Source organism: Pipistrellus hanaki (assembly GCF_964339955.1).
Source record: "Pipistrellus hanaki genome assembly, chromosome: X".
In the NCBI taxonomy this organism is placed as follows: domain Eukaryota; kingdom Metazoa; phylum Chordata; class Mammalia; order Chiroptera; family Vespertilionidae; genus Pipistrellus; species Pipistrellus hanaki.
The window spans coordinates 8,474,451-8,487,877 of record NC_140524.1 but is presented as its reverse complement, the minus strand read 5'-3'; the positions used below and the strand labels follow the sequence as shown (position 1 = coordinate 8,487,877).

The following is a 13,427-nucleotide window of genomic DNA, read 5'->3' as shown; positions in this document are numbered from 1 at the left end:
TCACAGAAAACAGAAAACATTTGCATGGCGTGCTTGGGTAGTGTTACTTACCTAGGAGGCAATCTTTCCTGACACCTGTGCCATTCTCGACTCTGGCTGGCAACTCCCACCTCATAACCCATTTATGGCAGCTGTCAGACACACCAGTTGGGACGTGTTGGTTTGTGGCTGAGCTTTCTGTCACACCACACCTACCTCCTCTGTCGAGCCAATCTCGGCAGTACAGGAACCCCTACAACTCAGCAGAGCCCTTTATGGTGAGCACCCCTCCTCCTTCCTCCCCTTTCTGAGTTATACCACCAGGCGACAGGCAGTTGGCAAACCCAGTATTGAGATAACATCTCATGGAGCATATCCAAAACCTTCAAATGACATGGGCACTAAAACAAAGACACAGACTTTATTGAGGCTGATACATTTCCTAGCAAGGGAAGAATGGGTCAGTCTTAAAAGTACCTGGAGCCACTTGTTCCTGTGTATTTCTTACAGGAAGGTGGAAATTGGGGTGCAGGACTGGGGTGCAGACTTAAGGCACAAGTAGCTCACCAGTGAGGAGCAAGGCAGGAAGAGAGAGGAGAGAGGCCTTAGAGGAATAAGAGAAAGAAGAAACAGAAGGATCCCTGAGAAAGGTGGAGGAGGAGGAGGGGGGTGAGGAAGGAGGCCTTGGGGGAGGAGATAACAGCTTAGGAAGGTGCTGGCCTCAGTTCATATACAGGGCTGACCAGGCCAGAACCCCTTGGCTGGGTGGGCTCAGCTAGGCCTGCTCCAGAGGAAGAAGTTGCAGCGAGAAGAGGGGTCAGTGGAAGGCCCCCGGGGCCTGGAACACATGTAGAATTGGCGACCCTGGTTGGGTCCTGCCTTCTTCACAGTTCGCATCACACATGGCTCCCCATGGCCCCCACAGAGCGGCAGAGGCAAGGGACCCCCCAGCACAGACTTCCAGAATGACGTCCGTACCTCCTTCTTATCCTTGGCCTCTGCATCCTTGGCCTGCCCCTCAACCCCTTTTCCCATCACCTCGTCTTCTGGGATCTTTGGGGTCCCAACGGCACACAGGTTAGGAAGCTCCACATTGGGAGAAGCTTGGAGGCGGCTGGAGGATGGCTGGAAGTAGTTGATCAGTTTTTTCTGGCCTCTGCTGGAGCCAGCCCGACTTGGCCGAGGCCTGATCGAGCGCACCTGGGCTTTGTTTTGGCGTATCTGTCCCTGGGTTTGACTGCTGACCTGCAGCACTGACTGCTTGGACACAGGCTCTTGTTTGGGCTGGACTAGGAAATTAAGGATCTTGAGCTGGGTGCCTGAAAACTCAGGGAGGAAGCGGGTGCAAAGAGGAGGGCATTGATTTGCTGGCACAGAAGACACGCTCAGGATTGCACCCACGGGACAATGGTCTGAGCCCATCACCTCGGGCAGCAGGAAGGAGTCCCGGAAGGTGTCTATGACCAGAGTCCTGTCTCCCAGCACATAGTCAATCCGGGTGCCATAGTTCGCACGCCGGGCGCCAGTGATTGTTGACCAGCAGGTAAAGGCCCTCTCCTGCTTTGGATGGAAGCAGCGGTAAGTATCAATAAAAGCCCCAGCGTGGGACCCACCCTGGCAATCCAGCGTACTGAGCAGGCCGTCCATCCACTTGCGTCCTGGGTCCTCTTCAAAGCATTCCTGGGGAAAGGGAAAGGGTACAAAGAGAGAGGCAGAACTAGATGCCAGAAAGGACTTGGCTTCGTTTTACAGACAAGAAAACGTAAGCCAGCAATGGCTGGGATTCCATTTCCACCCTTCCTGACTTGTTATTCGCTCCATCGAAGCAATTCTTAGAATTGCTCACCAAAAGAATGGAAAATAGGAAGCTAAAGGTGGCTGCCTCTAAAAAGTAGGGCTAGAAGTTGGTCCGAAGGTTGTGGGTTATTGTTAAGCTGATTAAAAAGTAGGGCTAGGGCTGGGAGTTAAGACTGCTGCCTTTTCATTCAAACCCTCTGGCACTATTTGGCTTCTCTTGTGTCAAAACCCTCACCGACCATCCCTCACCCCTGAGCTCAGGGGCTCCAGAAATCCATGTCTGAATACTTCCTTTGACTCTGCTCCCCAGTTCAGCCATCCATCCAACTCACCCACCCACTCATTCAATCAACAAATGTTCAAAGAACACTGGGCAGGAGTAACCTAGGCAGAGGGCGTTACAAATGAAGAGAACAGCTTCTCTGATGGGCCTCTGGAAGGAGGAGACAGTATACCCAAACATCTGAAGGGAAGCCAAACTGAGGGCCATAATACCAGCAGAAGATGGCTACTATAGTTCATGCCAGCAGAAGTTGGTCATTTAGACTAGAGGTGTACCAGAGGAGACAGAGAAAACTGAAATTAAGTGATGATGTGGAGCCCGACAGGTGTGGCTCAGTGGTTGAGCTTTGACCTATGAACCAGGTCATGGTTTGATTCCCAGTCAGGGCACATGCCGGGTTGCGGGCTCAGACCTCAGTGGGGAGCACGCAAGAGGCAGCCAGTCAATGATTCTTTCTCATTATTGATGTCCCTATCTCTCTCACTCTCCCTTCCTTTCTGAAATCAATAAAAACAGATGATGTGGAGCTGACTCTACAGTACTCGCTGGCCAACTGAATGTGGAAAAGGTAGAGGAGGGAAGGAGGACAGTAGTATCACAATTGCCAGGCTTCTGGGAAGAGCAACCGAGGGGATGACAATGCCATTTTTAAAGATTAGAAGAGTTGGTATTGTGGGAAGAGGACATATTCTGCTTCTTTGGACAGTGTCACGTGACCTGGTACTATTAATTCTCGTTTGCTGGAAGAAAGAATGTAGGAGGTGCACTTAGATCTAGGACAGTTCTGAATTAAAAAAAAAAAAAAAAGGTTCATCAGCAGAAGACAGAGTATATTAGAAAACTGATAGCCCTAGCTGGTTTGGCTCAGTGGATACAGCGTCAGCCTGAGGACCGAAGGGTCACAGGTTCGATTCCAGTCAAGAGCATATGCCTGTGTTGTGGCTTTGATCCCTATTAGGAGACATGCAGGAGACAGCCAATAAATGATTCTCTCTCATCATTGATGTCTCTCTCTCTCTCTCCCTCTCTCTCTCTCTGAAAGCAATGAAGATATATATATTTTTTAAAAAACTAAAAAAAAGAAAGAAAATGATTGGCCCTTGAATTCTGACTCCATAGGGGCCCCATCTCCTGCCACTAACCTCCCTCCCTATGCACACCAGGCAAATTCTCAACCTGCAGCCTTTTCTCATGCTAGAATGCTTTGGTGCCCTCGCCCCAAACCTCTCCTCTACTCATCTTTGAAGATTTAGGACATTTCCAGCCTCCCTGAAGCCTAGGCTGACCCAGGAATCCCATTTCTGGGCTCCCTGGCTACCTGGACTGCCACCTCTGTCTCAGGCCTGAAGACACCATTCTATAAGTGGCTGGTCATGTGTCCAGAGCCCACCACCACGCAGAGTGCTCTGAGGGGCCAAGAGCCAGAACTGGGTGGTAACCTGAGTCCCCATCATGCGAGTCAGGCTAGGTCAGTGGTCGGCAAACTGCGGCTCGCTCACCGCGTTTTGCTGCTCTGTAGACTAATGAGTTTGCCGACCACTGGGTTAGGAGCTTAATAAAAGGAACAACAACAGCCTGTAATTATTGGAATTGAGAGTTTAGGTCAGTGGTCGGCAAACTCATTAGTCAACAGGGCGGCAAGCCACGGCTCGCGAGCTGCAGTTTGCCGACCACTGGGCTAGGTCAAGGGTAGGGTCAATAATGTCTATTGAATGAATAAACAATCCTCAGTGGTTTGAGAATAGTATTTCAAACTAAGTTCTGCTTTTCCAGGAAGGAAGCTGCTCCTGAGCCAAAAAACAAAAAACAGCACCGATTGGCTGGCTGAACAGAAACACAGTCAGGAGTGAGATCAGAGGCCTAGAGGGAGCCTTACCAGGTTGACTCCCTCACAGTGGTCAATGGGGCGGTGCGCTGTGTTCAGGTCACCCAGAATGATCACATGGCTGAAAAACACAACAGTGGGATTGTCAACTGGGAAGTTAAGAAGAGGGGAGCAGTAATCCTGCCCATCTATGTTCTCCTGGGCTCAAGAGCTCAGGCAGGCCACCTGCCAAACTGAGGCCAAGGTGAGAACCAGAAGCAACTCAGAACAGCCTCCTTCTCCAATCTCATTGTAACCTGGCTGCCCTTTACTCTTGACCAACTCAATTCTGATCTCCAAAGGTGACACTGTTCCATCTGACATGACTGTCTGGCTGATCACCTTGGGGTATTTTTCTAGTCCTTCACAGTGGAACCGGGGTACCACTTCTTCCAGGAAGCAGCCCTTGATTACTCTAACACACCCTCACTTTCCTGTCCCTCTCTGGGATAACACTATTTGCTCCCAGGAATTCCTCATCTTATTTCATTCTTTTTAAAAATACATACTTTATTGATTTTTTACAGAGAGAAAGAGAGAGGGATAGTTAGAAACATCGATCGGCTGCCTCCTGCACACCTCCCACTGGGGATGTGTCCACAACCAAGATACATGCCCTTGACTGGAACCGAACCTGGAACCCTTGAGTCCACAGGCCAACACTCTGTCCACTGAGCCAAACCGGTCAGGGCTCATTTCATTCGTAAAGCTATTCTGCGAGATAGGGAGCCATACATTCATTTGACAAAAGAGTAAAGAGAAGGACTAGCCTTGGGGCTCGTAGTGAGTAAAAGGAGGAGCCCAAATAGGTGCTCAGAGATATTTGAGTACAAACCCTGTATTTGTGTTCCTTTCCTTGGTCCTCATAACTTTTTTTTTTAATTTCTTTATTGATTAAGGTATCACATATTTGTCCTCAACCCCCCATTCCAATCCCCCACCTCCCTACTCATGCCCTCACCCCCCTATTGTCATTGACCACTGGTTAGGCTCATATGTGTGCACATAAGTCCTTTGATCTCTCCCTTTATCCCCACCCTCCCTTTGAGGTCCAACAGTCTGACCCATGGCTCCTTGTCTCTGGGTCTGTTCTTGTTCGTCAGTCTATGTTGTTCACCATTTCCCCTAGACGAGTGAGATCATGTCCTACTGAGAATATACTTATAAGAATCAAAAATGAGACAAGCAATAATAGTTATACTGAAAGGCATATGAATCAGCCTGTAGAGCGTTTCTTTCTGGGCATTGAAATTAGGTCTCAAAAGAACGGGTCCTCAGAACTCTTACAGAGCAGGGCCTATTCAGGTAGACTGTGAAAACACTCCCACGATGAAGATCCCATTTCCCCTCCAATGGAGCATGACGTAGGCTGGGCACACAAGAGAAACTCAGTACCTGCCAGCTGCCAAGAGGGCTTCTGCTCGAATCTGCAGCAAGCGATAGAAGCGCATCTTAAAGGTCAGCCGCTCAGGCCTCCCAGGGTCAGCGTGGGGGCAGTACACGTTGATTATGGTCAAGATCTTCTCCTTCCCGTCCCACGTGCTAGGGAGAACAGAAACCCGCCCCCCCCCCCAAGAAAATGAGTCATTTTCAAGCCACTCCTCCCCACACTTTGTGGCTTCCACTTAATGGTTATCGGTGGGATGGGTGCAAAGAAAGGGAACAGAAAGACATGAATGAGCTGGCACACATAGGACTTGGGGACTGACTACAGATTTGGCAAGGAGAGGGGCATCTAGGATGACAGCCAGGTCAAGCAGGAGATGGTGCCGCCAGTCAAAAAGACAGGACACACAGAATGAGCACCTTGGGGCAATGCATTCAGCCCAGGATTTACCCAGTGTCACACAGTGAGCAACCCAGCCAGGACTAGAGTCCAGGAAAGGCAACTTTGGAAAGTTTCCTATGGCGAATGCCTGCTTATCAAGGCCAGCCTCACAATCACCACATGCAGACTACAGCCAGCAGTGCTGTGACAGGGGGAGGCGAGCTATTACCGGATCTTGTGCTGAGTGAGGAGGGCCCGGCCCTCGTTATCCAGAGCCCGAAGCTCCTCTTGGCTGAATTCATCCATGTTTCCATAGCAACCCACGCCCCCATTCTGAGGGGCAAGCAGGCCACTCAGGCCTTCTTCAGCAGCCAGTGGGGTGGCGCTGTCCTTACAGAAGGTGGCTACACCTAGAGACAGACAAGGGTATTGTGAGCAGGCCTGGCAGCCACAACCCGTTGCCCCCACACAAGTCACCTGAATCATCTCCATCAAGCGTTGTATCAACGCTTCTATCAATTCAAAGGCCTTGATGGCTCCCGAGAGCCTGGGGAAACGCTCCTCAAACCCTGAAGTCTCCATTTCTTCATGGACAGCAGCTAATATTCTAAGTGTTGTATATGAATGCATGGTAAGTGTTCCACTAGTGCTAGCTAATATCATTATCACATAAACTCATTTGTGTAATCCTTATAATTGTCCACAGTGGTCGGCAAACTCATTCGTCAACAGAGCCAAAAATCAACAGGACGACGATTGAAATTTCTTTTGAGAGTCACATTTTTTAAACTTCAACTTCTTCTAACGCCACTTCTTCAACATAGACTCGCCCAGGCAGTGGTATTTTGTGGAAGAGCCACATTCAAGGGGCCAAAGAGCCGCATGTGGCTCGAGAGCCGCAGTTTGCCAACCACAGCCCTAGGACTGTGGTCGGCAAACTCAGTCAACAGAGCCAAATATCAATAGTACGATTGAAATTTCTTTTGAGAGCCGAAAACCGACTTCTGTGCATGGGCCACGAAGTTTCAATCGCACTGTACGTGCGTGCCTGCACGTGGTATTTTGTGGAAGAGCCACACACAAGGGGCCAAGAGCCGCATGTGGCTCACGAGCCAGTTTGCCGACCACTGCCCTAGAAGATACGTATTATCCCCATTTTCTAGCTGAGGCATAAAGAGATTAAGCAACTTACCAAAGGGTACAGAGCTAGGAAATGAGCTAGGATTTAAACCCAGGCAGTCTGACTCCAGAGCACATACAAGTCACCACCACACTATTGTGCTTCTGAGGACCAATAGGATAATGTGACACATAATTTTATGCGGCTTTAGCTCTATGGACTAAAAGCCTACGTTTCTCATTACCTTCTCATCAAATATGGGAAAACCTGTTTTCATCACCAACTTCAAGTCCCCAGAAACCCCCATTTACCGGAATAGCCACTGCGGTTGCGGCTGAAGCTGAAATAGGAGTTATAGCCCTCAATGATGGCCAGGGGCTCTGTCAGCACATCCCCTAAAAAAAGATGCAAGATTCTGTCAGAGATGAAACTAAGACCCAGGTCACATAAAGGCCTGGAATTCCAGTTGTAAGGCTAATTCCTTGTACACATCAGGGTCCGAGTTGGAAAATAAAAGGAAGTATCTATGACTAGAGAAGGAGCTAGAAAGTTGAGGACTAGAGAGGGAATTGATATCAGAATTGGGAGGAAGGAACTATAAAATGGGAGGTGGAGAATTCGGTAGGAGGAGGGAGGTGACTAAGTGACAGTATGGAGCTGACGGGGGAGGAGAGTGGGGAGGGGGAATGGGGGACCTGGGAGAGGGAGCTGGGGATCTGGACTGGAGATGGAAGGAAAAGTAGGGAGTGTGTGGGGCAGAGAAGGAATCAGGAGGGAGCTGGGGGTGGGAGATGGATGGGGAGGAGAGGGAATTAAGAGGATTAAGCTTGGGATGGGACATGAAGGGGAAATGATGAGAGGCTCTGAGCTGGGGAGGAGAGATAAGGGAAACCAGGGATCCAATCAGAAGGTATAAGGAGGACATTAGGGAGTCAGATCTGGGGGCAAAAATGGAGTTGAATGAAAGAATCTGAGCTGGGAGGAGGAATTGGGGAGTCTGACTTGGAAGTGGGAGATGGACAATGTGCGGGTGGGGAGAAAATTATGGCGCCTGAGCCGGGGTGGGAGAATGAATGGGAATTAGAGGATATGAGCGAGGATGGAGGTTGCAAGAGGAAGGGAATTAAAGGTCTGCTGGGGACAGGAGAGATGAACTGGGAATTAGGAGATCTAGCTGAATTGAGAACTAGGGGTTTCAAGTGGAGGGGACCGGGGTTCTGAGAGGGAGGGTCTAAGAAGGGGAGGATTCTAAAGACAGACATGGAGGAGTGAAATGAGATGGAGCGGCGGGCAAGTTAGCAGAAAGGGGCAAGTATGGCAGGGGTCTTGGATTCTTGAACGCTCACTGGTAACTTTAGTCTCCTGAAGACAGAGGATGTCAGCACCCAGCTTGTCCAAAATGCGCGCCATGGCCATGGTGGTGGAGTTGGGCTCCTCCGCTTGCAGAGGGCTCCGGATCCCATTAATGTTCCAGCTCACCACGCGCAGCATTGTGGCGCCAAACCGCTAGGCCTCCTCGCCCTACCGGGGACCGGAGAGCGGCGGGCTCCCCAAGTGAGACCGCCTGGCCCGGCCTTCCGGCCTTCCGCTTCCCAGCTCACTCGCGCAGGCGTCCTCTGACGTACCACGCAACGGTGGGACGCGCGTGGGCGGGGCTTCAAGCCCCTCCGTTCCTATTGGCTACAGGAGAGGAAGTTCCCGCTGCAGGGGGCGGGGCGGACATCTAGGAGGAATGAATGGCGGGAAAAAGGCCTCCGGCAGGGCTTCTGCTTCTCTCGCAGCACTTTATTATTTTTTTGTCTTTATTGTTAAAAGTTTTACATATTCCCCTCTTTTCCCCCCATTGCCCCGCAGCACTTTAGCCCACGCATCCTAGCGTGACTGCGTGTCTGCTCTGCCCAAAAGCCCTTTGGATGCTTCCGATGAGTTAGGAATGCAGCGGATCCTCACAGCCCCCGAAGCCCCGCCCCCAACGTGACAGCACGCCCTGCCGGAAAGCATACAGCTGTAGCGCAAGCGCCCTGGGAGGAGCAGCTGACGTAACTGTGCTGCGAGGGAGGAAGGATGCAGGGAGGGAACTTTGCCGCTGCTGGAGGGAGCATTCAGAGGCAATAGGACTTAGGAGAGAGCTCTGGCTTTATTGGGTGGAGAGAGTGGGAAGGAGGAGGCTGCCTCAAGCCTGCCCTTAGCTATTCATTGTCTTGAGCCTTATAACATCCTAAGGACGTGGCTGGACACGTACATTCTCTTGGCTCCATTTCTCAGATGAGTAAAATTGAGGCCCAGAGAATTTAAGTGAGCTACCAAGCTCCTATGGCTCTTACATATGCATTATATCACTTCATTCTCAGGACAATCCTTTAAGGGCTATTAAGACTAAGTAGGAGAGATTGAGTGAATTCACTCCATTCTTAGAGAAGTGAGTCAGGATTCAAACCCTATCTTAATCAGCTCAAGGATTATTTTTTAAGTAACTTTTTCCTAACCACCCACCTCCCCAGTTAGATCTTTTCCTCTAGGCACTCAGGGCACCCTATGGTCCATTCTGTCACAGCGCTTACCACATTGCTCAGCTACCATTTATTTCTCTTTCTGTCTCTAGACTGCCAGCAACTTGAGGACAATGAACATGTCTGATTCATCTTGTTAGTCCCATCCCCTAACATGGGGGATAACATATACTAGAGGAGTTAGTAGATATTTGTTGAATGAATAACAAAGGACAATGGCAATAGCACCAACAGGTTAGTGACTTGAATTAATTCATTTTATTATTATTTATTTTAATCCTCACCTGAGGATATTTTTCCCATTGACTTTTAGAAAGAGGGGAATACAGAAATATCAATGTGAGAGAAACACATTGATTGGTTGCCTCCTGCACTTGCCCTGACCAGGGTCTAGGCTGGGGAGGAGCCTGAACCAAGGTACATGCCCTTGACTGGAATAGAACCTGAGACCCTTCGGTCCGCAGGCTGATGCTCTACCCACTGAGCCAAACTGGCTGGGGGGTGACTTGTTTTTGAGAACACAAAAATAGAAATAATAGACATATACAATGTACAGGGAAAAGTGTAACGTAGGTTCCTCACTCAGAATTGCAGCATAATTATACACACACACACACACACACACACACACACAATAACACCTGAATTTGATAGCCTTAGATTAACCAATCTCAATGTCTGCAGACTCAAAGAGCTGCTTTTCCTACTGGGGGACTTAAAAGTACCTTCCACTTGCTGCCATCAGAAAACAGCTCTGCAATTAAAATTAAATGTATGCTGCTTTAAACTTTTTCATGCTTTGGTGGCTATTGGTTCAGGGTTGAATCCCAGGAGTGGGATAATGAGGACAAAGGAAATGAACCTTTTTATTGCTCTTGCTTTAGATTGCCAAATTACTCGCCAGCAAGGGATCATGCCTACTTACTCTGAAAAACAATCTGAAATTTAGCCCCAAGGAAATGCATACAGATCTTGCCTGTCTCCGTTGCTGGTTTTCATTTTCCCATTCTGCGGTGGCTTGTTAATATTAGTTCTGACCTTTGGGGCAAGGTGAACACATGGTTAGCTTAAAGAGAAAAGGCTCTGGGTGGCTCGGGAACTTCTTTGGCAACTACAACAGCTGATATTTCAACAGAGCACACACACACCCCTCTTACCGAGGGTACTTCCCCAGCCTTCCCAGGGAACCAACGGAAGGCTCCAGGCTCCCTCTTGGACGCCACCCACTGGACCTGTTTGGGGGGTCTAAATAGAAGAGGACTGCGTGTCGGATAATTCCCAATGGAAGACAAAACCTCTAAGAGACCAGGTAGGTGAAACAGAGGAAAAAAAAGAGTTACACAAATCCAAATCCGTTCTTTAGGCTGTCTGGAAAGTTGTTGTTTTGATAATTTGCTAAGTGGCCACTTGAAATGGGCATTAAAGGTTGTGGGAGAGTTGGGGGAAAGATGAATCTCTATCTATCTATCTATCTATCTATCTATCTATCTATCTATCTATCAATCAATCAATCTGTCATCCTTCTGATCTGTCTTTGTGGGACAGTGGCCCCCAAAAGCCTCTCTGACTTGGTCTACTTCAGTTTTGAATGAAGTGGGAGATAGAGATTATGTCTTTTCTTCCTTCCCCCAGTGTATGAGGCAGGGCTGGTTTGCTCTGGCCCTTGGAACAAGACTTTGAACTTCTCTGGACTTAATAGCCTCCTCAACTAGAATGGAGAGTGAAGTTCCTTTAGAGGACTGTTCAGGCGAAGAGGACTGGAAGGACAGAAAGCAGAGCTCTTGAGAGATATTTCAGGACTTCTGTACTCTCTGTGTCATTAGGGATCCTGCTTTTTCTGCAGTCCTGGCAGGCAGTACAACTCACGACGCTCTCTCTGCTCTTCTCCTTGCGTGGCTGTGGTCTGTGAAAAGCTACTCCTAGAACTAGGATGCAGTGAGCCTTGGACCCAACACACGGGGCTGAAAATAGGGGGGGGGGGGGGGGACAAGGCAGTAGCTAAGAAGGAAGAAGATCCTAAGCTGCCTCAGCAGCAGCAGACCTGATACTTATATATAGGCACCTGACCTGGAAGCATGTGGCCAATCCCCCCTCTGCCCCATAACCTCCCACAAACGCATTCCCACCCACACGCTTCAAGAATTACCAATAGAGGAACCCCATTGGCGGTTTTGTTACCCATCCATCCTATTCTGATAATGCTTTTAATGGAATTCTCTAACATAACTCCTACTTTGGGAGGATGATCGGGATTGGTGGGCCTCAGGAAGTCACACTGTATGCTTCTCTTCCCCAGAATTAACCCCATTTTAGAATTGGTGGCTCAGCTTTTGGTCTTGAGTGAGTCTCTGATATTGAGTGAACGCTTCTTTAACCAGTTAATCCACCCTGTTCACAGAGGACTTCCTTCTTTTATGTATTCTGTTCAGCCCCATTCGAGGTGGAGAAAATTTCTAGATGACACTTCCTATCTTCAGACCAAGTTAGTTCCTCCCCCCAGGACCCTACATAACTCTCTGAATAACATTTACCTTATTTGAATGTGGATTATTCGTCACATATTCATCTCATCTAGGGCAAAGAGATGTCGATTGTACAACCACCCATTGAGCAATTGTCTCCTCTGTGCCAAGGCCTTAGCTGGACACTGGAAACACAGATTACAGACAGCTGAGATCCCATTCTCAAGAATCTCACAATCTAGTAAGGAAGCAGAGCAGTAAAAACACAGGTGGATATTTGCTCAGCCGGAAGCAGAGTTAATAAGACAACCAAAGACAAAATCTGCCCCGAGGGTACAGGGAAGGCTTCCCAAGGAGGCAACACTGAAGAGTGAGTTGTAATGAACAAGGCCTTGAAGAGTGAGTTGTATTTTGTTGAGTATGGAAGGAAAGCAAAGAAAGACTGAGGCAAAGGTGGGGGGGCGGGGAGGAAAGCACATGGTATGTTTTGGGGCCCAGTGAGTAAGCCAGTGCAGTTCAAGCATGGGGGTGCCTAAAGAGATGCATGACTAGAGAGGTGGGTTAGAACTTGATTGATAAGCCGAAACTGGTTTGGCTCAGTGGATAGAGCTTTGGCCTGCAGACTGGAAGGTCCTGGGTTTGATTCTGGTCAAAGGCATGTACCTTGGTTGCGGGCACATCCCTAGTAGGGGGTGTGCAGGAGGCAGCTGATCGATGATTCTCTCATCAATGTTTCTAACTCTCTATCACTCTCTCTTCCTCTCTGTGAAAAATCAATAAAATATTTTTTTTTAAAGAATTTGACAAGAAGGGGTAAATGTATACCACTGGATCAAGCTTACTGCGGATTTATTCCTGGATAGCTCCAAAAAAAAGGACTGGCTGGGAGAGGAAAATGCATTTTTAATTGGGAAGAAAAAAAAAAAAGTTTCCAACAGTGAAAAAATAAATAAATAAATAAATAAAGAATTTGACAAGATCCAGGCTGAGGCCTTTCCATGAAGCTTGTTTAATTCTCCTCCTTCTGGGGCCAGAATTGATAACAATGGTAAAAATAAATTAATAGCTAATTCCAGGCCATTTGAAGCTGGGTTTTCAAGATTGGACCCTAGGTTTACCATTTATTTCCATCCTTGCCAAAAGTCTCCTATATCAGATTTCCTACTGCTAAAATTATCTTTCTGCCTTTTGGCAGGATCGCGAGGACAAAATTATAAACAGATGAGGACTCAGGTTACTGGCTCAATTACCTTGGACTAGCCCCTTCCCCTCCCACACCTCCGTTTCCCTGTAAGGCTAGTGAGAGTGTTTGTAAGGAGCAACTAGGATAAGGAATATGTTGCTGCTTTGTGGGCTGTAGAAAACATACATGGAAAAGTTATTAAGATTATTAGCTCTAGCAGAGTGATATTTATAAGAGACTTTTTAGGATTAAGAGAGTTACATATCTTTCAAAGTCTAGTTATGAGATTCTAAGGATTCTAAGCTAATGTGGAAGGACACATTCTTAAATAGAGCTAGATTGGCCCATTAACCAATGACAAGCCCTGGAGTGGGAGAAATACGGTACCCAGTATCCTACTCCTGACTTATTGGCTGCAGAACCTTAGGAAAATGCTTCCCTCTCTAGGCCGCCAGTTTCTT

At 48.3% G+C, this 13,427-nt stretch overlaps 2 protein-coding genes across 2 annotated transcripts in view; one reads left to right on the top strand and one right to left on the bottom strand.

Annotated features, from left to right (window-relative positions):
* Positions 1-375: 375 nt before the first annotated feature.
* Positions 376-8,454, bottom strand: APEX2 (apurinic/apyrimidinic endodeoxyribonuclease 2). Its single transcript, XM_084871097.1, has 6 exons — positions 8,158-8,454; positions 7,123-7,206; positions 5,921-6,101; positions 5,319-5,465; positions 3,936-4,005; positions 376-1,659 (listed from the first exon to the last, which is right to left on the bottom strand). The coding sequence occupies exons 1-6, from the start codon at positions 8,300-8,302 to the stop codon at positions 751-753; spliced, it is 1,536 nt and encodes a 511-aa protein (XP_084727223.1). The 5' UTR covers positions 8,303-8,454; the 3' UTR covers positions 376-750.
* A 1,902-nt stretch (positions 8,455-10,356) lies between these two features.
* PFKFB1 (6-phosphofructo-2-kinase/fructose-2,6-biphosphatase 1) overlaps positions 10,357-13,427 on the top strand; it is a 45,759-nt gene continuing 42,688 nt past the window's right edge. The window contains exon 1 of the mRNA XM_084871084.1: positions 10,357-10,630. Coding sequence (XP_084727210.1) covers positions 10,603-10,630 — 28 coding nt within the window. The 5' untranslated portion in view covers positions 10,357-10,602. The remainder of the gene's footprint in view (positions 10,631-13,427) is intronic.